General features: G+C 36.2%; 1 protein-coding gene and 1 long non-coding RNA gene across 5 annotated transcripts in view; both read right to left on the bottom strand.

Moving 5' to 3' along the window:
• FAM120A (family with sequence similarity 120 member A) overlaps positions 1-24354 on the bottom strand; it is a 154052-nt gene that overhangs the window by 10891 nt on the left and 118807 nt on the right. For 2 of the 4 annotated variants that reach the window (XM_069083749.1, XM_069083751.1), the window contains 6 exons: positions 17651-17765; positions 7957-8166; positions 5944-6127; positions 5141-5278; positions 3030-3171; positions 446-542 (listed from right to left, as the gene is read on the bottom strand). In XM_069083749.1, the coding sequence (XP_068939850.1) occupies positions 446-542; positions 3030-3171; positions 5141-5278; positions 5944-6127; positions 7957-8166; positions 17651-17765 (886 nt within the window). Of the gene's footprint in view, positions 1-445; positions 543-3025; positions 3172-5140; positions 5279-5943; positions 6128-7956; positions 8167-17650; positions 17766-24354 lie in introns of those variants that run through there. The other 2 variants (XM_069083752.1, XM_069083753.1) reach the window with 2 other exon arrangements.
• On the bottom strand, positions 13704-17643 carry LOC138157952 (uncharacterized). Its single transcript, XR_011167514.1, has 2 exons — positions 15333-17643; positions 13704-14352 (listed from the first exon to the last, which is right to left on the bottom strand). It is a non-coding gene; the product is annotated as an uncharacterized lncRNA (long non-coding RNA).

Genomic DNA, 24354 nt, shown 5'->3' with positions numbered 1-24354 from the left:
CAGCAACCAAAATCTTCTATGGTGGACATGCTCAGATAAACTGGGAAAAAACTTTTTTTTTTTTAAAGAGAGATAGGTTAATAGAACTGGCTAAAATAGTACAGAAGGGGAGAAGAAGGGTAGAATTCTAAAAGTTCTGTTTAATCTACAGCTTTTTTCTTAAACCCTTAAATTATCTATTTTTAATTAATGATACTTAACAGAAACAAGTCCCTGAAATCATCTGAACCACTTTCATTAAATCTGACGAGTATTTCAGAATGGTCATCCTTAGTGACACACCAATATTGCCATTAATAAGGAGAAATGTCAATGATTTGCTAGCAAAGAGATCATTCTAAATTCCTTTTCCTACAGAGAACATTAGTGGAAAAAAAACCATGCAAACTGGAGGACCAACTTAGAATGGTATATGGAGTAAAGCAAAGAAGTAATTTTTGATTACCTGAATTGCTCCCTGGCTTTTATAACCTCTTCCATAGTACCTTCCACCTCTTCCAAATGTTCTAATCACTGGTGTGGAAATAACTCCTCTTGGACGCCTGAGGTATAAAACAAAAATGAACTTATTTAAATCTTTCAAAGACAATTCTTCAAATAAAGTAAAACTATACTTGGAATGTTAACTCAATGGCACAAACTCTGCTTAATTAACATTCTGTACAGTGACTAGTTTATCAAACCTGTATTACCAAAATTTTTTTTTTAAATGGAGAAACCAAGGGATCATCATTTATAACTTAATACACATTCATTTCATGCAAAAGCACTAAGGAAATATAAAATGTTATTTTTCATCAATGTAAAAGAACTTTAAAGAACTTTGCCCTAGTAACAAAATGCAACCCAAACTGCCCAGCATCCAACACTTAAAAAGCAAGGCAAATCTAACAGGAATTATTTTCATTTAAATGGTTCCATTTAAACAAAAATTATTATAAAATGTTTTATCAAGTATAGGAACATCAGAAACAATCCTGACTTGTTTCTATCATCTTCATTTTAAAGAAAAGCAAAAGAAACACCAGTCAGTTAAAAAAAATAAGCATTATTAAGCCAGTACAGACATTGTGCTGGATGCTAGGGATACCAAGCTAAAGCCAAAACAATCTCTGCTCTCAAAGAGCTTAGACAAGATGATATGGACATAAATAAGCATGTAGATAGTGGATGGATGGAAACTAAACTGGTGATTTCACTGGTATAAGTTTAATATTATTATTATCAAATTATTATAGAGAATTTTTTTAAATTTAATTTTAAGGGACAGCTAGGTGGCACAGTGAAGAGAACCGATCCAGGAGTCAGGAGGACCCGAGTTCAAATTCGGCCTCAGACACTTGACACTTATTAGCTGTGTGACCTTGGGCAAGTCACTTAACCCCAACTGCCTTGCCTTACCCCCTCCAAAAAAAATTTTTTTTTAATTCCAAATTTTCTCCCCCCCATGCCCCACCCATTGAGAAGGCAAGAAAAACAACAGCTATCACAAATATGCATAGATATGCAACTATATCATTAACCATGTCAAAAAAAAAAAAAGGAAAAAGAGAAGAAAATAGACTTTAATTTCCACTCAGTTTATTAGGAGGTAGACACCATGTTTCATCATGAATCCTTTTGAATTGTGATGGGTCATTGATCAGAGACACTGTCTTTCACTGCTGATTATTCTTAAAATATTACTGTTTACTGTGTGTTCTTCTAGTTCTGCTCACTTCACTCTGCATCAGTTCATTCAAGTTCTCCCAGGGTTTTCTGAAATCATCCCCTTCATCATTTCTTACAGCAAAATAGCATTATATCATGTTCATATACCACAACTTGTCCAGTCATTCCCCAGTTGAGAGGCATCCCTCTCAGTTACCAATTCTTTGACATTTCAGAAAAGAGCTGTTATATTTTTGTACATATAGGTCCTTTCCCCTTTTCCTTGATCTCTTTGGGATACAGGACTACTAATGGCATTGCTAGGTCAAAGGGTATGGACATTTTTATACTTTGGGCAGAGTTCCAAATTGTTCTCCAGAATGGTCAGCCCAGTTCACAACTCCACAAACAGTGTATCTATGGTAGCTTTTCTGACATTCCCTTTGGCATCTGTCATTTTCCCTTTTTTTCTTTTTGGTCATTTTAACCAATATTCTCAATATAAGGTAGTAGCTCAGAGTAATCTTAATTTGCATTTTTCTAATTACCATTGTTTTAGAGATCTTTATATAGCTACTGAAAACTTGATTTTTTTTCCTCTGAAAACTGCATATTCATATCCTTTGACCATTAATCAACTGGGGAATGGCTCTTATTCTTATAAATTTGGCTCAGCTTCTGTAGGGAACTCTGTATGAGGACCTATCAATCACACCTTTTCTGTGACTTATATAGTCTTAGAGAAATGGTCCTAAGAGATGTTAAATAATCTAAGAAGACAGCATGCAGTCAGTGTATCTAAACAAAATATGAATTCAGATTTGACTAGCTTCAAGGCCAGCTTTCCACCCATGACATCCTCCTTCATAAAAGACACAAAATAGATACCATGTGTTTTGGGGATAGAAGGTTACGGGAGGCGGGGGAAGAAGAGAAGAAGGGAAACTTATTTTGGAAGGTGGAGGTAGCACTAGGCAGTGTATGCACCCTGTGCTGGTGCAAAGCCATAACATGGGAGAGGAAAGGTTGTATGGAAGAAAGGGCACAAAGGTCAAACTGGCTGTACTGTAACATGCAGGAAGGTGGGTAGTCATACAGAGGAAGGCTACAATGGCTAGGTGGTAAATGACAAATTAAGGAGTTTGTATCTGAGTCACTGGAAATTTACTGAGTAAAGGAGTGTAACATGGTCAGACCTAAGGTACAGAGACCAATGACAATAGTCCAGGCAAGAGGTTAGATTCTGACCTAGAGTGGTGACCAAGTGAATGGAGAGAATCCATTAGATGCAAGAGATGCTGTAGATGTAGATATGACAATATCTGGCAACTGAGAGTATATGTAAGGTTGAAAGATTAAGTCTCCTGTATTGAACTTACCCTCTTGCTGGTCCTCCTACAGAAACCACTTGTAGAGGGAAAGGCCCTCGTCCACCCCGTCCTCGTCTGCTTCCAGCCCAATGGCCAACAACAGTGCCAGCTATTTCTAATTTCCCTCCCTGAGAAGGAATAGGTTGGACTCCTGCACAAAAAAGATGAAAAAAATCTTTACAACCACAGAAATAAAGGTGCTTAATGGAAGCATATAATTTTTTCCTCAACCTTGTTTTATATGAAAACTCTCTGTTCTAGTTTATAGACTTCATTATTATTAAGTGGAATACCCCTATCTACTACTTTTTATTGCAAAAGAGTATTTTGTTACTTAAAAAAAAATCAGGTTAATTATCCCAATTATTTCCAGCTCAGTGTAAGCACTGGATCTGTTGCTCTTATAAAACAAATTGTAAAAATATTTAATTCCTGTTGTTATGGCACTTCTCCAGATACTCAAAAAGCCACATGATGTAAAGTATACTAGGCCTAAAATGTTAGGCCACATATAGAAAATAGCTACCTTTCCTTAAGCAATTTAACATTTGCCTTAATATATTATCTCATTTGACCTTCATCGATAAGAACAGATTCAGTAAAGTGTGCTACTTAGGGACACCTTTTAAGAAAGCTTAGCTATAAATTTAAAAAGGTAAGCAATTTTTTTGTTAGATAAAGAAAACATCTTTCTTTCCTCTGTAATTCTGTGTTGTTTGAAACCTATACAATTTTACTTCTTATTGTTTGTCAAATTTTAATGCCTGGTATCAACAAGCTCAAGAAGGGTCACAAGTATTCAATATGTTAATTAACTTAGATTAACTACTGATACATCACATATGATACAAAGTTCTACAACCCATCCAAGAGCCTATAGATACAAAAAAAGAGTTGTCTGAAAAACTGAGAAATTTATTTATGAGTCAACTTGCAATTATGTGAATATCAGTAGAGATAACAAGTTCCTGTCAGAGCTCTAAGTAGAATGGAACTCTCAGAGCAAGGGATAAGTAGAATTCAAACTCCCTCATATAATATCATATAGTCCTTTGTCTTGGTTAGGTTATTACCAGCCTTAAAGAAGAAGTGAAAAACTGATTTATATTCCAATGTCCTCTATCCTAATACTTCCCCTACCTCCCAAACCCCCCTGAAATTCATCCCAACCATGAGCTAGCTCCAGGATTAGGCTGAGGAAATAAACAGTATCACAGAGGAACATTTGTTAAGTCAAGGAGCAGATGCAGCTTTGCAGAGAAACAAATAAAGAAATTAGTGAGGTGGCACAATGGAAAGAAAGGAAAGCTGTGGAGGAAACCATCCTGGTAAAGGCCTGGATGGGAGAAGACAGTGGTAGTGAAGGCAGACAGGAAATGGAAGAGGGAAAGGAGGAGCAACCCCATAAGCCTGAAAATAAATTGGGGCTAATCGTTTTTAGGTAATTGATCTTTGCTACCTTATTGTCATTAAAAAAATACATCCAGCCACACTAAGTATAGTGATTGGAAGACTGAGCTGATAAGATGATCTTGGCAAATAGTAAAAGTACATCAGCCACAAAAAAGTACAGAACTAGCTTATCCTGTACTGTGGAATCAATGACCAATGTTAAATATATGCCATAAATTCCATTTTAGGCAAAATTCATCAGCCCTTTCAAATTAATCATCCTTATCTAACATATTCCTGAAAAACAGATTATAATTAATGTACAAAAACTTTATGCCAGCACTTCTGGTACGGCATTAAAATTTACCAAATTTTACTATCTTCTACTGGAAGACACCATTACATACAAACAATGACACGTTTTTTTGGTAGTTCTTCCTATCATGAATATCAATTAATTAAGATGGTTAAATCCATTTGAAAAAACTCAACACGGGAGGACACAGCAATGTATTAAGAAGTTACTAAGGCCTGAAGAAAGATTCTAGTTGAGGCTAGCAGTTAGTAAATGCCATCACAGGGACCTAGAGGGAAAAATGCTGTGTAGAAGAGGGCAGCAGTTATTAGGCAGTTAAGGAAGAAGAAAAACTGGCTGTCAGTAGGGGACCATCAGACCATGGTGCAGAAGCTGTTGGCAGAAGCTCTAGAAAAGGTGTAGGTATAATTACCGCCCTGTAACTTGCTAGTCCTGCCGCTGTCACTGCCAGAGAAGGCTGCGGAGTGTCCTGCTGTGGCTGCCACCCGGAAGGCACGGTAAGCACCTGTCGCTACAGTTTCCCCATAAGGGCCTCCAAAGCCATAGACTCCTGTTAGACCCAGGGCAGAGAGAGACAGGGGATTCACCAGGAAGGAAGAGTTACCTTGGTGCTTGGTTCTAAGTTATGGTGACCGCCTCATTTAAATTTGACTTATTGGCGAAACATGGGCATATCACTTCCCCAGGACTCCCTCCAGAGAGTAGATCCAGAGTATGTATCAATACTACCTTTGGGCAAAGGCTGATTTCTGGAAGATTCTAATGACTGGAACTAGAGAAGGGAGAAGGTCCCCTTTGGCTCTGGTGTGTTACATCATTTCTAACAACCATGAAAGAGCATATTTATTGATGTAAAGAGGTATCTATCTTGGTTTTAGTCACATTCATAATCTTGAATGGTTTCTAAATTAGTGTCTTGATCCTGATTTTCCTCCCAGTCTTTTGGCATAGATAAATGGATCTTTGAAAATGTATATAATTTATTGGCATACCCCCTCCACTGTCCACCCCCACTGCAGAATTCATAGGTAAGACTAACAATGATGAGCTCTAAATATTTGTTTAGTGTGGACAAATTGAACAGCATTAGAAACATAGCCCATATTCTACTTTAGCCATTTAGGTGAATGTATTATTAGACACAATAAAAGATATAAAAGTAAGAAATAATCCATTTGAGTGATTAAAAAACTTCTGTCTTTCACATGTACTTACCAGCAAAACCTCTACCCCTGCCCTGAGGTGGTGGGACTGGCCCAAAGTGTCGAGGATACATTGAAGTTGGATAGAAAGGCAGAGCAGGAGGAGGTGGAAAAGGGAGTGGATGATTCTGCCGAGAGAAATTTAATCCTTCCAGGATGCTTTGGCGCATCTTTTCTACCTTGGCAGCCTGCTCAGCCTAGAAATCAAATGGATAATATATTTAAAATTTTTTTCCAACAATTTAAACTATTATAAATTAACACTGAAAGAAAAAAATATAAAATTACTAGGACACATCTAACTGTAAAATTATCAGCCAATAAAATGATAATTTTTTAAAGCAGCATTTTCAGAAATCTGGGAGCACAATCTTAGAAAACATCACGTTACTGCCTTCTGAATTCTTATTAATGTAATCAAAGCTTATTAAAGCATCTTCAGACCAGAAATACTGATGAACTAAAAAAATACAGCTTATATATAACTTTTAAAAAACCCTTAGTGATTAAGAGAGACTGAGTTGTAGACATAGTGCCACAACTTCCACCCCCTCTTCTTAGAAATACGCCAAACACAGGACAACACGCAGAGTGGACAGTAAATGGATACTGAATGAACACATCAGTAATCTTCCTTTCAACTCACATATACTCACTGCCTTTTTTCTAACTTTTACATTAATACTATTAAATATTTAACAAAACAACAGTCATCATTTATAAATGAGGAAAGCAGGACACAATATTGGAGAGACTTGATTGTAAGTGTTATTATACGGAAGGGGATTTCCCTTTCATTTCTTCTTGGTTGTTGCTATTATAATATAGAAATGCTAAAAATTTTTGTGGATTTGTATAATTTTTGATTTTATATCCCTAACACCTAGCACAGTACTTGGTATACAGTGGATGTTGAATGGCTGATTATTTATTTACTGATCTCCAACTTTAGTAAAGTTATTATTTTTCTCAAGTGGTTTCTTTGCTATCCCCATTAGAAAGAATTAAGGAAACTGGAATTTCTGGTGTCTACAGATTTTTTTTGTCTTAAAAAAAAAATTCTGGGGGCAGCTAGGTGGTGCAGTGATTAGAGCACCAGCCCTGGAGTCAGGAGGACCTGATTTCAAATCTGGCCTCAGACATTTAACACAAAAAAACTATCTGTGTGACCTTAGGCAAGTCACTTAACCCCAATTGCCCTCCAGAAAGCAAAAAAAAAAACTTCTGAAGTTAGTAATTATCAATAAAAATATATATACAAGTACATAACAAGACTTCTTCTACAGAGAAAAAAAACACAAATACTACTTAAAATTTATGTATTAGCTCTAATAAAAATGTTCTATTTAATCCAGTTCCAGTAAATCATTATGAGTTCATCCCTGTGACACTAAGATAACCATTATTTCCTCTAGATTACTCTCCCCGACCATTACTTCTCAGGGATGGGACAGGAATGGGCAGAGAATAAAAAGAGGGACTAGACTAGAGAGGAAAGTACTTCATCAGTGCCAGAAGACCACTCCCAAGTCTGCAATATAGTCTTCGCAGTGCTTGGGCTCTACAAGGTTAAGTCAGGTGCCAGAGTTCAGAGGTTCCTCTGACACCAGGCAGGCAGACTGGCTCTCCATCCATTACATCTCGCTGCCTCATTTAAATGGCCACTAAGTATTGCTCTATTTCTCAGTTACAGCAATTTCAAAAATTTAGCTATTTTCCCACAAATGTGAAACAAATTTGGGTTTATCAACTGCTAAAACATGTCATTCAGCTAAAGAAGCCCTGACTCAGGTCATCCTCAAAACCAACAAGTATTTACACCACATTTATTGTGCACCCAGTTTCATGGGAAACATGGTTTCTGTTCTGAAGAGCAACATTTCAGGTGAGGTGTACAAAGTAAGTGCATTAGAGATACAGAAAGAATTATTTATTTGCATAAATGAAAGCAAACAGCAATGTTATTCACATAAAAACTACACAGTCCCACAATTCTACGTCATGCTCATCATTTCTGGTCGCCTACCTGACCATCACAGAGGTCAATGAGTGGAATTTTCTCCCGGCTTGCTTTGATGAGTTTGGTTTGGAAGAGTTTTCCATCAAAATACATCCAAGGACAGCAGTGCTCCCAAGGGATTGGCTGTCCACATGCATCATTTGCAAAGAGTGCCATGTCCACACCACTCATGAACAAAGCTGACAGTTGAATTCCTCGTGGATCTAGGTTCTCAATCTTTAAATGGAAAAAAGTAACTTCTATAGTATAAGAGTACTACAGTTTATAATTGCCCCTTAAGAGTTAAGTTCTTCAAGGTTAAAATTGGAAATTCAATAGCTAAATAACATTATTAACAATTTTAATACCAAATTTTTTATTACACTTTTAAACCCTTCAAAATAATTCTCATTTTAAACTCAAATTAATAACAAGTTTTGTAGCATTTTTCTTACAACCATCCTTTGAGGTAGCTTCCAGTATGGTTCCCCACTTTAAAAATGGAAAAACAAGAGGAAATCAAGACCTAAACAAAGAATTCATGACTTGTCCAACGTCATTCTGCTATCAAGCTGAAATTTCAACCCATTCTTCAGAGTCTGAGGAGCACAGTGCTACCTTCTCTTTACCATTCTGCCTTATTACACGTGTCCTTACAGTAAAATGAACCTTGGTTATATTAAACAAATAAGAACGTGTTTCATAAACACACTAAAGCATTTGCATTGAAACATCAGATAATTAGTAATTTTCATGTTTAATGACTAATTCCACAATGTCTTTATCTCTAATAATAACACATTCATTTTAAATTATGAAATAAAATTCTATAAGGGATTGTTTAATTTTGTTTTTACATCACCAATGCACTTAGCAAATGCTGTTGACTGATTAAAGTACCTGTACATGAAAGCCACAAAGGGGAAAAATCTAACAGATGATGGGTAGTCCCCAATTTCGGAATATAGGATCCGCAAAAAGAAAAAAGTTACTACCTGTAAGCAAGTGTTTTTTAATGGAATCAGGGTCCTCTAGCCAGGGTCAAGGACAATGCTGTCTAAAAGAATTGGGGGGGGGGAGCGGGGGCCTGGGTGACACAGTGAATAAAGCACCGGCCCTGGAATTAGGAGGACCTGAGTTCAAATTAGGCCTCAGACACTTAACACAAAAACTAGCTGTGTGACCTTGGGCAAGTCACTTAACCCCAACTGCCCTCCAAAAAGCAAAAGCAAAAAAAAAGAATCTCTACCCCACTTACAGCCTATTTAAGCTGCTGTCAGGTGTTGGTCTCTAGTAGGAACACTGTTGGTTATTTTGTCCAGCTCTATGGGATCTTATTCTGTGTAGCTGCTTCCAACTCTTCATATTGATATAGATTTTAAAAGGTCATGTTAGATCGACCTCAATTTTGTCTGTGACAAGGTTATCAGACTGATTAAATCAGTATAATGTTGTAGGCATAGTTTACTTTACATTTTAGCTATTTGTGTGGAAAAGATGGAAGCATATTGACTAGATCATAACACATTTATGTAGATTTACAAATGACTGAAGCATTGGATGAAAAGAAAAATCATTAATAATTTGATATCAACATAGAAGATTGTCTTTAGGATGTTCCAAAGATCTATATTTGGTCTTACAGCGTTCATTCGTTCATTCGTTCATTCGTTCATTCATTCATTCATTCATTCAATCAATGACCTGGATGATGAAAACAGTAAACCTTTTTTATTAGATCTTTATTAGATTTTATTATCTTTTATTTAGATTTATTATCATTTATTAGATCTGCAGATGACACAAAACCAGCAAAGATGTAAAGTCTTTTAAACTAGATTAAAAAAATTAGCTTAAAAGCAAAATGAGGGACAGCTAGGTGGTACAGTGAATAGAGCACCGGCCCTGGAGTCAGGATGACCTGAGTCCAAATCTGGCCTCAGACACTTGACACACTTACTAGCCTATGATGTTGGGCAAGTCACTAACTACTTCTCCCCTCTCCCTCCCTGCAAAAAAAGCAAAATGAGAGAAGCGTGAGCAAACTGTCTGAAAAAGAGTGAGGAGTTTTAGTAGGCTACAATCTCAATGAGTGAGAAATGTAATACAGTAGCCAAAAATTTAATGAGTCTGAATTAAGAGAAGAAAAGTGACCACAATGAGTTCTGGTGATAGTTTTACCACAATCTGTTAGCAGTACACACCCACCCACACCTATGTTCAGTTCTGGTACCACATTTTAAAATGGGAACAGATAAACAATAGCATCTAGAAGACAGCATCTAAGACAGTTGAATACCTTGAAATCATGCCATATCAGTATCATCAGCTGAAGATTAGAGCAAATTTGAGAATGGAGGGCAGGAGGGAAGTATGCAGAAACACACAAGAATGTCTTCAAAAATATGAAGAGTTGTCAGGCAGAAGAGGAATTAGAGCTGTTCTGTCTGACCATAAATAAGAGAGAATGAGAGAAATAAGCCAAAGGTGCCACAAGGCAAACTAAGGCTTGATGTGGTACCAACATCCCTAACATACAGCTCTGAGTAACAGTGGGAGGCCAGAAACAGAGTGCCTTTCCACACAGCTGTGAGAGCTGCTGCTGCAGGTTCAGGGGTATCAGGCCTTACTCTGCATTGTCTCCAGTGACTGCACCACTTAGGGTAGATTCTTTCCCACAAAGAACTCCCCAGGCTTCTGAGGAGACCCAAATCCATCAGCGTCAGTCAGGCCCTGAGCAACTTGAGGAAAGAGTCTTCATTTTAATGGTCTTTGGATTCCCAACAGCATACTAATTTTCATATAACTAGACAATAAATGCTTGATAGACTGAAAAATGATTATGCGGCATGATTTCACCATAATGAAAATCATTTAAATGATTCTACATGCCCAAGTTTTAGACATACTTTGTGTCATCAAGATCTTAAAATTCTTAAAAAGTCAGTAGAATGAAGGTTCATGGAGGTTAAAATACTATATACTAGCAGGTGATGGGACTATGCTGTCTGAAGTTCCTCAGCAGGAAATTAGCAATTTTGGCCAGAGCTGGAATGAGGGAATTATCCACAGCCAAGAAACCACTTCTTTTTTGAAGTTGAAGTAATTCAGGTTCAAATGATTAAAGAACATGGCTGCCAAAAAGTGATACAGTAAATAGATGTGAACTGGAAAAACAAAAAAAGGATGTAGTATTTCACTATTTTAACTGTCTATACGTATAATTAGTCTCCAAGCCATATAACTTTTTAGAGGTTATGCAGCTCACAGACAGGTGAACTAGAACCAGGACCTAGGGCTTCTGATTCCTATTTCAGCGCTCTTTACCACTGAGCAAGCCAGTGAGGGACCACCAGCAGCTATGGTAAACTGAATTTTTCATAGATACTACTGACCTTTAATGTGCACATTACTACATTACTACCACGCAATGTTGGTAGTAATATAAAACTGACAACATTTTTGTTCATGTTTCTGTAATAAAGTATTTTGAAGATATACTTAAATTCTTTTAAGTTATTGACTCACCCATATATTTTATCTATATATCTATAGTTATATACATGCCTGATACACATGCACACAGAATAGCACCTTGTGTAGCTCTTGTGCTTTACATAATCTTCATCAGATTCTTAAAAACTACCTGGTGAGGCAGGTAAACTAATTTTTTGTGGAGGGCAATTGGGGTTAAGTAACTTGCCCAAGGTGACACAGCTAGTTTGTGTGTGTGTGTGTGTGTGTGTGTGTGTGTGGGTGTGTGTGTGTGTGTGTGTGTGGGTGTGGGTGTTAAGTGTCTGAGGCCATAACTGAACTCAGGTTCTCCTGACTCCAGGGCCGGCGCTTTACTCACTGCACCACCTAGCCACCCCCAGGTAAACTTTTTTTATATCCATTTAACAGAAGAGAAAACTGAGGTGAACAGATATTTGACATAACTAGTAATTAGTGGAACAGGTGATAGAATTAGAAGTCTAATGATCTTTTCATGACAGAATCATACATATCTATATGTATTTGTATATATACACAATATATAGTGCATATGTACATGCATACTATGTATGAAAAATGCCTCTTAACAGTTTTGTTAATGAGTATGAATCCTGCCAGACATATATAATAAATATGTATATACTCACTGATAATATTAGTAAGAGTTTTACAACCAGCTTAAAGTTTATTCATTTCCTTGCAATAATCCTCTCAGGTAGATATTATAAAATATCTCCATTTTATAGATGAGGAAACCAGGCTCAGAAAGTCTACTGATATGCTCAGGGTCACAATTCACAAGTATCAGGACCAATACTAGAGCCTAGGATGACCAATTCAAGGACCAGTGTTCTGTCCACTATACAAAACAACATTTGTTCTTCGTTTTACCATAGTTTCATTTTCCAGCTCCCAGTCAAAAAGTTAGCAAGGGAAATGAACATTTCAGGACCCACCAAAATACACCTTCTTCTATGTACTGGCTAAGAAACAGTGAGGATAACTGAAGCCTTTTGGAATTAGGGAGGTGACATCAAAAGGGAGAGGATCAGCTGCCGAAATGAAGGAGATATGTTCACAACTGTTAAATTCCAACATAACATTAACACTACTAACACTAAATCCTACCTACATATGGGTAAATTATTTTCCCATACTATGTTATTTTTTATTTTAGAAAAAAAATCACAACTTTAACATTTTTTTAAGCATTTCTTTAAAAATGGCCAGGTAAAGTGATGGCAAAAATGCTAATGTGCCTTCACTTCAAATTTGGGAAGGTATCTGCTCACAAGTTTCCATATAGAGAACTATTCTGCTTTTATGTTACAAATAGGGAATAACATTTCCTCTTCCTAGCCCCAATCTCAGACTTTTTAAGAGAACATCTCTTGGAAGATTTGCTTAAATCTCCAATTGTAGGTTGACAATCAGAGTTTAAGATTACAAAGAGGAAACACCCTACTCCAAATCACTCCCTTCTTCCCTTACACTCACAAAACAGTTATTTATGTAAGTGCTAGAAATGTGTTCTGATATTTATAAGAATGCACCTATTTAGTTCCATAGTAATTTTACTATATCCACTTCAGATATTAGATATGTAATCAAATATTTATTGAAATAAAATTATGATGCCAAACCATATTCCAGGGTAGACAGCTCTTTATGGGACTACAATGAGATAATATTGTAAAGCACTTAGCACAGAGAGTCTGGCATGTAGAAAGCCTTAAAAATACAAAAATATCATGAGTGGTTAGTATTTTTTCAATTACAAAAGAGAAAATGGAACAATTCTAGATTGTCCATGGACACTTTTAAATTTACTTTACTGACTGAGGAAGGGTTCTTTGGGAAATTTTAGACGAATACTCAGTTTCAGAGATTAAGAAAAATGTTTCATGACAATTGGTCACTTTATTGATAGTACCAAAGGAGCACCAAGATTACACACAGTTCTATCATCATTTTAGGCTAAAAGGAACGCTAGTACATGCCATTTTGTGTCTTGCACTAGGTACCTTCTCAATAACAATTATACAAAGTACATTTGATTGTTAAAATGGTAAAATATTAAAAACAATCACTATCTTATTCCCTATCACCAGCAAAGAATCTAAATATAATTAAGGCTGGAGAGGCCTACTTGTCTGATGGTATGGAAAGGAAATATTGTTAATAGTAAGCAAGTAGGCATTTAATAAGCATTCACTGATTTGCTTAATAATGTACTAATTTCATAGTACTGCATTAATAACACACTTTCAAACTGGGAATTGACTTTCAAAGAATAGTTTATTTACCTTATCAAAACCACTGATAACATCTATTGTAAGCACGGTATAAAGATGGAAAGGTAAAATAAAATTTATGTACTATATCCCACACAAAATGAAATTCAGTTTCTGCAGTTTGATCATTATCTAAATGTGAAGTCATGTTTATTACTAGATCACAGGAGCAAACTCAGTGTGAAACTGTTATACTACATATCTGTGATGTCTAACAAAAGTATAAAAAATATCACAGGGTTGACATGATGCACCTCCCCCCCCTTAAAATAGTTTTTAAAATCTGTCATTTTTCTATCCTCTCCATCTTGAACCTATAATGAAATTGGCAAAGATTTTTAAGGCAAGATTAAGGAAAGATATTTCCTTTTCCTTTATGACAAGATCATAGTTTTAGAGCTCTATGGACCTTAAAGATCATCTACGTTAAGCCTCCCACTTTGCAGACGAGGAAACTGAGGCTCAGAGCCTTTAAGTCACTTGTCCAAAGTTGCACAGGCAGAGAGCCAGGATTTGAATTCAGGTCTTTGAACTCAGGTCTTCTGAGTCCAGGCCTCTTTCTATTCTACCATGCCAATTCTTCAAAATGAAATGAATGGCTGGTGTTGGTTTGCCAGTAACCAAGGAACATCGCCTAAGAATAAAAAAGGAAATACTTAAGAAAATCACTCATTATCAGAGGTATGAAAAGAACCTCAATGATTTATGGCAATGGATGACAAGAACACACGAACAAAATGAAGTTCTAGAAAATCCCTTTTATCCAACAGTTTCAGCTTCTACCAAACCCTTGACTGGAAGAGCTAACAAGTTGCTAAAATCTCAAGTGCTTTTTCTTTTTTCCTTCTGTTCCAATGGAGGTGTTAATGAGCAGTAAGAGGTCATAAGGTAAGACAACAATATGGCGACAAAATTTGGGCAAAGGACAGAGTGGATAACGAACCCATAAAAAAATCAAGAGTTTATTAAACCATACATTGTGAGCAGAAAATGATTTAAAAGTTGTAGAAAACATCCTACCTACTTGAAAATGAGACAAAATTAAAAATCTTTTTTAAAAAGCATCAGATAAATCATTTTTAGAAGTCAATTTTCCACCTGCCTTTTGGAATCTACAACTTCACTTAGATATATATGTAAATGAAAACTACCCCTAAAGTATTTAATATGCACTCTCGCAGCTGAGGGGACCTTTAATTCCCTCCCTACTTAGCATCTTCTATATGGCAACCTTTTTTGCTCCCTTTACCCCTAGACATAGTCAATCTTTTTTTGATAACTTTTCCTACAAATAAAAAAAGATAACACCTTTGCGCACAAATTGCACTCTACAAAGGAAAATGAGAATTTCCAAGGGAGCAAGACAAGTGAAACAAAAAGCAATGAGGAATGAGATTAAATTAATTATATTCAATATCTTTCTTTCTTAAATTAGAATTCTGGAACTGAGTCTACAAATGAAGAATCGGGGAAAAAACTGCTCTGGTGCTAAGATCTCCAAAGAAGCAAAATGTTAAAAATGTTATAGTGTATGTCCATCCAGAAATGGAAAGATGGAATATAAGATGAACTACTAATAAAAACTTGATGGCAAATAAGACTTAGTGGGCATACCTGATACCCGGTGATCTGATTTTCAGAACTGGAATTTCAATACTGATGTAAAAATCTATATAAGAGAAATAGGAAGGAAGTAGAGGTGGAGGGGTTGTACCACACTACAATGTAAATATTTACAATACCACTATCATGCAATATGAAAATGAAAGTGGTGGTGGGTAATAATCTGGGTAGGAACATAAGGAATAAACAACTATAGTTAGCATCTGGTTCAGACCAGGTGATACCAAAGAAAAGTCAAAGATACTTGAATATATTAAAAAAGTTTCTTTCATACAAAAATTTATTCTACAAAATGAAGAAAATGAAAAGATTTCTTTTTCAAGGGAGTCCAAACCTGTGAATTCACTACTGTAAGTGACTCCTGGTGAAAAAAACTTCCTCTGCCAATGCAGAATGGCCTTTGCTCAGCAACTCTGGCCTTAAAGAGTTGCCTGAGGAACTAAGAGTTTAAGTGACTTGTCCAGGGTCACCTAAACAGTGTGTGTCAGAAAGGAGACTTGAATTTAGGTGTTGAGGACACCAAATCCAGCTCACCATCCATAATGCTATGTTTGACTTTATCCTGGAGTTTCTATTTTGAAGAGATCAGGACAGCTAGAAGTCACCTGAGCTGGAACAGAGTCTAGAGAGCAAGACAGTTCAACACCAATGTACTACATTTAAGAAACAATGAGGAAAATTTAAGAAACTTAGCTGAACCTCAAATAAGGGAGATAGAAGAACCTACAACAAAAGAAATTAAAAACCCAAAGGGTTACTCTGGAAAAAATGCTGTATTGGAAAAGAATGGAGGGGAAATGTCAATGTACATTCTTGAGCTGTGGGTCAGTATTCTGAAAAGCATATTGTTTTCCTTCAACAGAAGGTAAGTTCCTTTAGGGCAGAACTTTTTTTTCCTTTGTGCTACTGTGTATTCTGCATCTAGCACAGTGCCCAGCACACAGCACATACTTTAATGTTTGTTATTGAAACTTTGCTTGCGAGAATACAAAATAGGGGAAATGACTGAGAAAACAAGAAACAGCAGAAAAACTAAATAAGTTAAAAATATCAGAATAATTATTTTTTCATTCATTCTCTTAAAAACTTCCTATGGATGGGGAGAGAAAAGAGATTATTTAGAAGTAAGTATAATGTTAAAAAGGCATCATTTAAAATTTCTATATACATATGTAAGAAAAGGAAGATTTACTGAGAACTCAATAAAAACAAAGATTGAGAAAACAAGATTTTGATAGCAATAACTCAAATTAATATAGCACTTTAAAGTTTACAAAGAACTTTTTCTTGACAACTACCCTGTGATGAAGGTAAGCACAGTTATCGATAAATAATGTACTGAAAAAATATAAAGCATGGTGCTACTGTATTAAATAGTAGCAAATCGAGGAAATTGCAAGCAATCAAACCAATGAAGGAACAGAAGGAATTAGAATGAAAAGTTCAAAGGCATATAATGTTAAATAAAGTTCACAATGTTGATAATCCCTCCCTTCCCCTGCCCTCTGACTATCCCAGAACCCTACAGTACCTAAGTGGTAACCTGCTACCACCACCAAGGGGCATCCTCTTCCTTTGTTTTTCCCTTTTCCAAAAGTGCTTGAATGTGAATATGGTTTGAATGAAACTGATGTCACCAACTATACTTTTTTGAAAAAGATAGATAACTACAAAGCCTACTATCTTCCCTACCTCTAAAATCTGTAGTCCCCTGGCACTGCTATCTGACTTAACTGTGTAACCTCAAGAACTCTAGGCCTTACCATTGGCCCCATCATTGAAACCATAGGACTTCAAGGTCTTTCCATCTGCCCTGAAGCTGTATTTCATTTTATGTATTATCTCCCCCATTTAGTGATCAAGAACTGTCTCTATTTTTCCCCATTTATATCACCAGCACCTAACACATCTAACTGCTTAAAAAAAGCTCATCAATTCATTCACTTGAATAGGAATAATGGGACAAGTGATGTAAAAGAAAATTTAGACAAGAAGGAAGGGAAAAAAGACTAAACTAGGCTTTGGAATGATCTCCTAAAACAAAGAATTCAAGTCCAATCTCCTATAGTGGAAAACCAACAAAAATGTTAAATATGGGAAAATTCAGAACATAATAAAGGTAGACTAGAAAGAAGAATGGTATTTCTAATTCAAGTGATAGGAATAACTGAGAAGGAATGTTATTTATGCAAGTCATCCAATCTACATTATTAGAATTACAGATTTGCTACAGAAATGTTGTCCTCAGGTGATCAAATTATAATATAAGAAAGGTTTCCCAAGACAATTACATTAAGTTTACTCATTACCTTGAGCTCCTGTAGCTGATCAGGCTCATAAAGTTTGGGAGACAATGCTTGAGCCAGGAAGGCATCAAGTTCCTGGCGACGCAGTATCCGTACTCCTGGCCACTGCACCATATACCTAGAGTAGAGTTAAGGTGACAAGAAAAGGAGTTGTTATTGATGGGAGAAATGCAAATTAAAACAATTATGAGGTATTACCTCATACCTATTATATTGGCTAATGAGAAATGCTGGAGGGGATGTGGGAAAAATGAGACATTAATGGTGGACTTGTGAACTGATACAACCAACCTGTAGAGTATTTTGGAACTATGCCCAAAGGGCTATAAAACCAGGCATACCCTTTGACCTACTAATACCACTACTAGGTCTGTATCACAGAAGACATAAAAAACAAAAAGGAAAAGGACCTACATGTACAAACATACATACACACACATGCATACACACACACACACATATATATAAAAGCTCTTTTCTGGGGGCAAAGAATTAGAAACTGAAGGGATGCCCATCAGATAGGGGAATGGCTGAATAAGTTGTGGTATGTGATTATGAAGAAATACTATTGTACTACAAAAAATGATGAGCAGGATGCTCTCTGAAAAACCTGGAAAGACTTGTAAATGCTAATGCAAAGTGAAATGTATTGTGTACAAAGTAACAGCAAAACTTTAAGATGATCAGCTGTGAATGACTTAGCTACTCGCAACAATACAATGATGCATGACAACTCTACAGGACTTATGATGTCTGAATACATATTGAAGCGTACTTTTAAAAACTTTCTTTACTTTTCTTGTTTTTTTTTAATCTGTTTTCTTTGACAACATGACTACTATGGATATACTTTGTATGACTACACATATATAACCTATATCGAAATGCCTGCCTTCTTGGTATGGGGAGGGGGGAGGGAGAAAGGGAGAGAATTTGGAACTCGAAGTTTTTGGGTTTTGTTTCTTTTTTTTTCTTTTTGGAGTGGGGAAGGCAGGGCAACTGGGGTTGAGCGACTTGTCCCAAGTCACACTGCTGTTAAGTGTTAAGTGTCTGAGGCTGGATTTGAACTTGGGTCCTCCTGACTCCAGGGCAGGTTCTCTATTCACTGCACCACCTCGCCGCCCCCTGGAACTCAAAGTTTTTTTAAAAAATGTAAAAAACTTTTTACATGTACCTAGGGAAAAATAAAAATACTAAATTTAAAAAGAGAAAATGAATTATTATTAAACATCTAGGATAAAATATGATTAAAAAAAAACAAATCCAAACCTACTTTTTTAATACTATCTAGGAAAGTTTCTTACTAAAATATCTCTTAAGGTGATGCTATAAATTACTGTCAATTGAATTATCACTTGAGTGAATAAGAATGTTTTAGGAAAACAAAAATAGCAAAAATATTTACTCAATATTAGTATCCCTGTGATTTTGGACCCTTTTTCTTCAATATTACGTGGTAGTATTCAAATCACTAATGTGCAAAGTGAAAGCTATCAATTTACTGTAAATGATGTTATTTACTTTAGAGCATAACAAAATTACAAAAGTAGACTTCAGTTTAACACAAAAAAATAACTTTAACAATTTGAGTTGTCCAAGAATGAAATGGGCTGTCTTGTGAAGTGGTACCTGTTAGAACTGTTTGAGAAATATTTTCCATGAGAGAAATAGGAGTAGAGGGTCTCTAAAGGTCCTTCCAAACATCTAAAATATTTCCCTTACAATGGTAGTAAAGGGCAAAATTAAGATGACATATTGACCAAGTATAGAGTTCAACCACAAACTGTTCCTTTTTATTGGCTACCCTTAATACCAAGCATTCCTAGTCACAGTTGGTGGTAAATGACAAAGGACTGAAACTAATTTTAGTGCAACTGTAATAAGGAAAGTAAATATACTGCAAAACACTGTATTGCTGCTAAATGCTCCATATTGATACATAATTTACTTGATGATTCTGTCTAAGGTCAAAGCTCTTGTAATTGGCTCTCCTCTGTCTATGCAGGCTCTCAATGTTTTTTTGTTTTAAAACTCACAGTACAGTATTATTCTTTAAAATGAACATTCACAAGCACACTATGGAGGTCTTAGGCACATGCATGCAACTGTATTTTCAAGTCCATACAAAAAGTGGCATATATAGAGGTGAAGTAAGTAAGCATACTTTGAGAATTACTACTATTCTGTATCAGGAGTGTCAAACTCAAATAGAAATGAGGGCCACTAAACTGTATATAAGTTAAATAAAGTATATAAACTGTATATAAGCCCTCACATTAATTTATATACCATATATTAATATTATCTGTTTTATTATATTTTACTTATTTGTTAATATTTCCCAATTACATTTTCATCTGGTTCAGCAGCACTCAGGAATGTTGTGGGCTGCATGTGGTCCACGGGCAGTGTTTCTGACAGCTCTATCCTAAACCAGTGCCTAGACTCTGGAATCTCAGACAATCAATGTTTTCAGAATGGGGTGAACTGGGTTTAAGGAAGTACAAGGTCTGAGGGAACCAACACTTGTTACCTAGGCTTCCAGTATCCTAACTGGAAAGAGAGGAAGCCAGTTTTTTTGGTGAGCCATGCCTATACAGTATGAGACTTAAGGCAATGGTGGGAAGGTCCAACAGAAATGGATCCCAGTGCCTCCATACTGACTTAAAAAATCACAAATTGCAGCTATATTTGTAGCTATAGAGAAATATATCCAAACTTTATTGTGGCCTTCTGGACAGGGGAGAGAAAAAAAAATAAGAATAAAAAAGTGCACAGCAAAGAACCAAAAAACTTACAAGGAAGCAAAGAAAAGATGGACAATTCTCACCACAACGAGTGTTATTTATCATACAGGCTTTCTTGAAATGAAAATTATTGTTACATATTTAGAATCCTCTCATGTTCTGCTATGCACAGGACATGATTTTTTTCTCTCTAACTTTGTATCTAAGATCCAATATTTAAGTTTATGATATGTTTTTGTTTCTTCTCTTTATTCTGTATTTGTGTTCTGGCATTTGAGACTAAAATAAAATTTTGAGGGGAAAAAAAGGAAACCACAAATTAGCATGATCTATTTTGCATTTATTTTGTTAAACATTTCCCACTTACATTTTAATCTCATTCAGGTAGCACTGGGAGTTGGCCTGAGTGTGATACCTCATTCTCTCATTGACTGTATCAACTCCCATTATTCTCTCTCTGCAGATGACTAGACTTGATACTCTCCCGATATTTTCCTCCTTTACTCAGTATCACTGTCTATGAAACTTTTTGTCATCTCTCAAATACACCAAACTACCACTTATATATATCCTTGCTCTCCATTCCCAAAGCCACTACCCTAGTTCAGGTCCTTGTCATTTTTGCCTGGACTAGAGCCATAGACACCTGATTGGACTCCCTGCCTAAAATCTCTTAAATCTGTTTTTCCCACAGCTATCAACACAGTATTAAAGCTTAAGTCTGACCACATCATTCCTAAGAAACTTCTATTGGCTCTCTACTGTTGTTATAATAAAATACAAACTCTTTTGCCTTTTAAAGTCCTTCATAATCTAGTCCCAATTTACATTTTCAAGTTTATTATACATCACAAGCAAACTGGCCAATTTCACCAAGCATTTATTCAATGCTTATGGTGTTCTAGGAACTGGGGATTGATTTAAAAAAAAAGAATGAACAACATCTGTCCTCAAGGAGTTTACATTCTGTTGGAGGAAGGTAAGGAAATAATACCTATAAAGAAAATTCAATACAAAATTATTTCTGATGGTAGAGCACTAGCAAGGGATGGGAGTGGGAGGGCAAAAGGGTAGATGAAAGAGTGAGATGGGGAATCAGGAAAAGTATTCTGTTGGAAATGACACTTGAGTTTCCAAGGAAGCTAAGGATCATATGAAGCAGGGGTAAAGAGGATTCCCTCATTCATTCCCGGAATGGTGTACAAACTATGCAAAGGTAAGAGAGCTTAGAGAAGGAACATTGTATATACAGTAATAGGAAGTAGGTTACTTTGCGGCATTTTTTTTTTTGGCGTTTTTGGAGGGGAAAAGGTAGGGCAATTGGGATGAAGTGACTTGCCCAAGGTCACACGGCTAGTGTTAAGTGTCTGAGGTTGGATTTGAACTCAGTTCCTTCTGACTCCAGGGCCAGTGCGCTATTCACTGCACCACCTAGCCACCCCCAAGTGGGTGGAATACTTTGGCAGGAATAACATGAAACAAATACAGGGTTAGATTTGTAAAAGGCTTTAAAAGTCTAATAGGAATTCATAGTTTATTCTAGAGACAATAAAAAGCCACTGGAGTTTCTTGAAGGAATAATCTGGTGAGGCCAAAGTTTTAAAACTTTCACTGGTAATTTGTAGAATGTGTTAGAGTAAGGAGAGAACAGAAGCAAGAGACCACTTAAGAAGCTATTTCAGAAGCACAGAAGAGAGGTAGTGAGACTTTGCACTAGTGGTAGTAGCTGTGAGTAAATGATGTAAAAGATTCTGTGGAGTCAGAATCAACAAGGATCAGCAACAGTGACTGGATGTCTCAGAGCTGAGGATGATATTGAAGTTGTATCTATGAATACAGGTGACAAGGATGGAAATACCCCAAAGGAAAAGACATGAATTCTATTTTGGTCATGCTGAGTTGAAGAGCTTAAGGAATATTCATTCAGAAGTATCCAGTGAGTGGGTGGTGATATGGGGACGAGAGTTCAGGAGAGACTAGGATAGGTGAAACAGATGTGGGGATCATTAAACACATGGGAACTGATGAAATCACTAAAAGCAAGAAGTACAGAAAGAGAAGAAAGGCAGGCCCAGACTAGAACCCACAAGAAGGGAGTGGAATGCAGATAGTAATTCGGCAAAGGAGAAAGAAGGAGCAGTCAAATAAGTAGGAAAAAAAACAGGTGATTAGTGCCATAAAAATTTAAGGAGGGAGAAGGTAGTTACCAGTGTTAAATATTTCAGAGAATTCAAGAATAAGGCCTGAGAAATAACCTTTGAATATAACACTCTATCTACTACTGTCTCTGTGTCTGGCACTCACTTCCCCTTTGCTTCTTAGAATCCCCTTTAAGTCTTAAGTCAAATACTACCTACAACATAAGATCCTTGCTGATGCCCTAGCTACTACAGTCATCCCTCAAAGTACCTGCATTTGTTTTTAACATACTTTTATACTTACTGAAACGTGTTAAGTATTAGGGGCAGTTGGAAGCACAGTGGATCAAGTACAGGGTCTGGAGTCAGGAAGATGAGCTCAAATCTGGCCTCAGACACTTCCTAACTGTGCAACCCTGGGTAAGTCGTTTAACCCAGGGTTTAAATATTTGCCTTAGTTTCCTCATCCATAAAATAAGCTGGAGAAGTAAATGGAAAACCACTCCAGTATCTTTGCCAAGAAAACCCCAAATGGGGTCATGGAAGTCAGATATGATTGAAAGAACTGAACGAGAACAAGTATTGCTTCCCCTGACAAGACACAAACTGTGTGGAGGCAGAAAATGCTCGTGTTTTATTTGCATCTCAAGTTCAGCACAAAGTGTAGCACTTAATAAGTGTTTCTTGATTGACTGATCTCTACTCCTTTCTTTTATATAAACTGAAAGGTAATTATATTATCACTTTTTATTATCAAAATTGACAAACATTTATTAAGTACCACGTTATATACTAGGAAAAGAAAAGGAAAAACATTACATTAGGAAGTTTCCAATAATCCTTGACAATTCTGAAAAAAAAAATTCTAATTTCTGAATAGCTATGTATATAGCTTTTCCTCTATTCTTGAGGAAAAACAAGATACCTGCATAATTTATCGCCGGAATGGAATGTCAACTATCAGTAAGTTAAAACTGCTGATAAAACTATCAGTAAGTGAACAGCAAGTACTTTTTGTGTGCCAAGGTGAATATCTGAAAACAATCTTTATAGAAGTGTACTTCATTTTCAAAAACTTGTCAGCAACTTTTAATACATGTTAAAACTGAGACAAAGTAGGAGAGCTCTCACCACCATTTTAGAGGTAGCGTACTAAGATCATCATCTATTCCAATCCCCCTTTACTTTTGTAAATTTTATTTTCAGTTCTGAATTCTCTCCCTCTTACTTCCCCCTCTACGACCCATTGAAAAAGCAGGAAAAACAAAATCTGCTACATATATAGTGAAAATTTCTGCATTAGCCACATTGGGGGAAAAAAAAACCCCAAAACTGCTCCAATCTGTATTTTGAGTCCAACATCTCACTACTATTTGGAGGTGGAGAGTGTATTATACCATGAGTCTTCTGGAACTGGAGTTGATCTACCCTGTTTGTTTTTATAATATTGTTGTTACTGTACACAATGATGTACTGGTTCTGCTCATTTCACTTTGCATCAGTCCATACAAGTCTTTCCATATTTCACTGAAACCATTTCCTTCACCATTTCTTATGGCACAACATTATTCCACCACAGTCATAGACCATAATAACCTCTAGTCATTCTCCCTTTAGTTTTCAATTCTTTACTATGACAGTAAGAGTTGCTAAAAATATTTTTGTATAAATAGGTTCTTTTCCTCTGTATTTTGTCTCTGAAGTAAACACCCAGCCTCAGCTTAATTACTTTAAGGACATGTATCCAAACTGCCTTCCAGAACGGATCAGAACAGTTCTACCAACAGGGGGTTGATGTACCTGTTTTCCCAGTTCCTTAGTA

The sequence above is a fragment of the Petaurus breviceps genome, unplaced genomic scaffold (assembly GCF_028583685.1).
Source record: "Petaurus breviceps papuanus isolate PSGF00001 unplaced genomic scaffold, PetGlider_PUasm1.0 174, whole genome shotgun sequence".
In the NCBI taxonomy this organism is placed as follows: domain Eukaryota; kingdom Metazoa; phylum Chordata; class Mammalia; order Diprotodontia; family Petauridae; genus Petaurus; species Petaurus breviceps.
The sequence above is the reverse complement of the archived record's forward strand: the minus strand, read 5'-3'. Positions and strand labels throughout refer to the sequence as shown.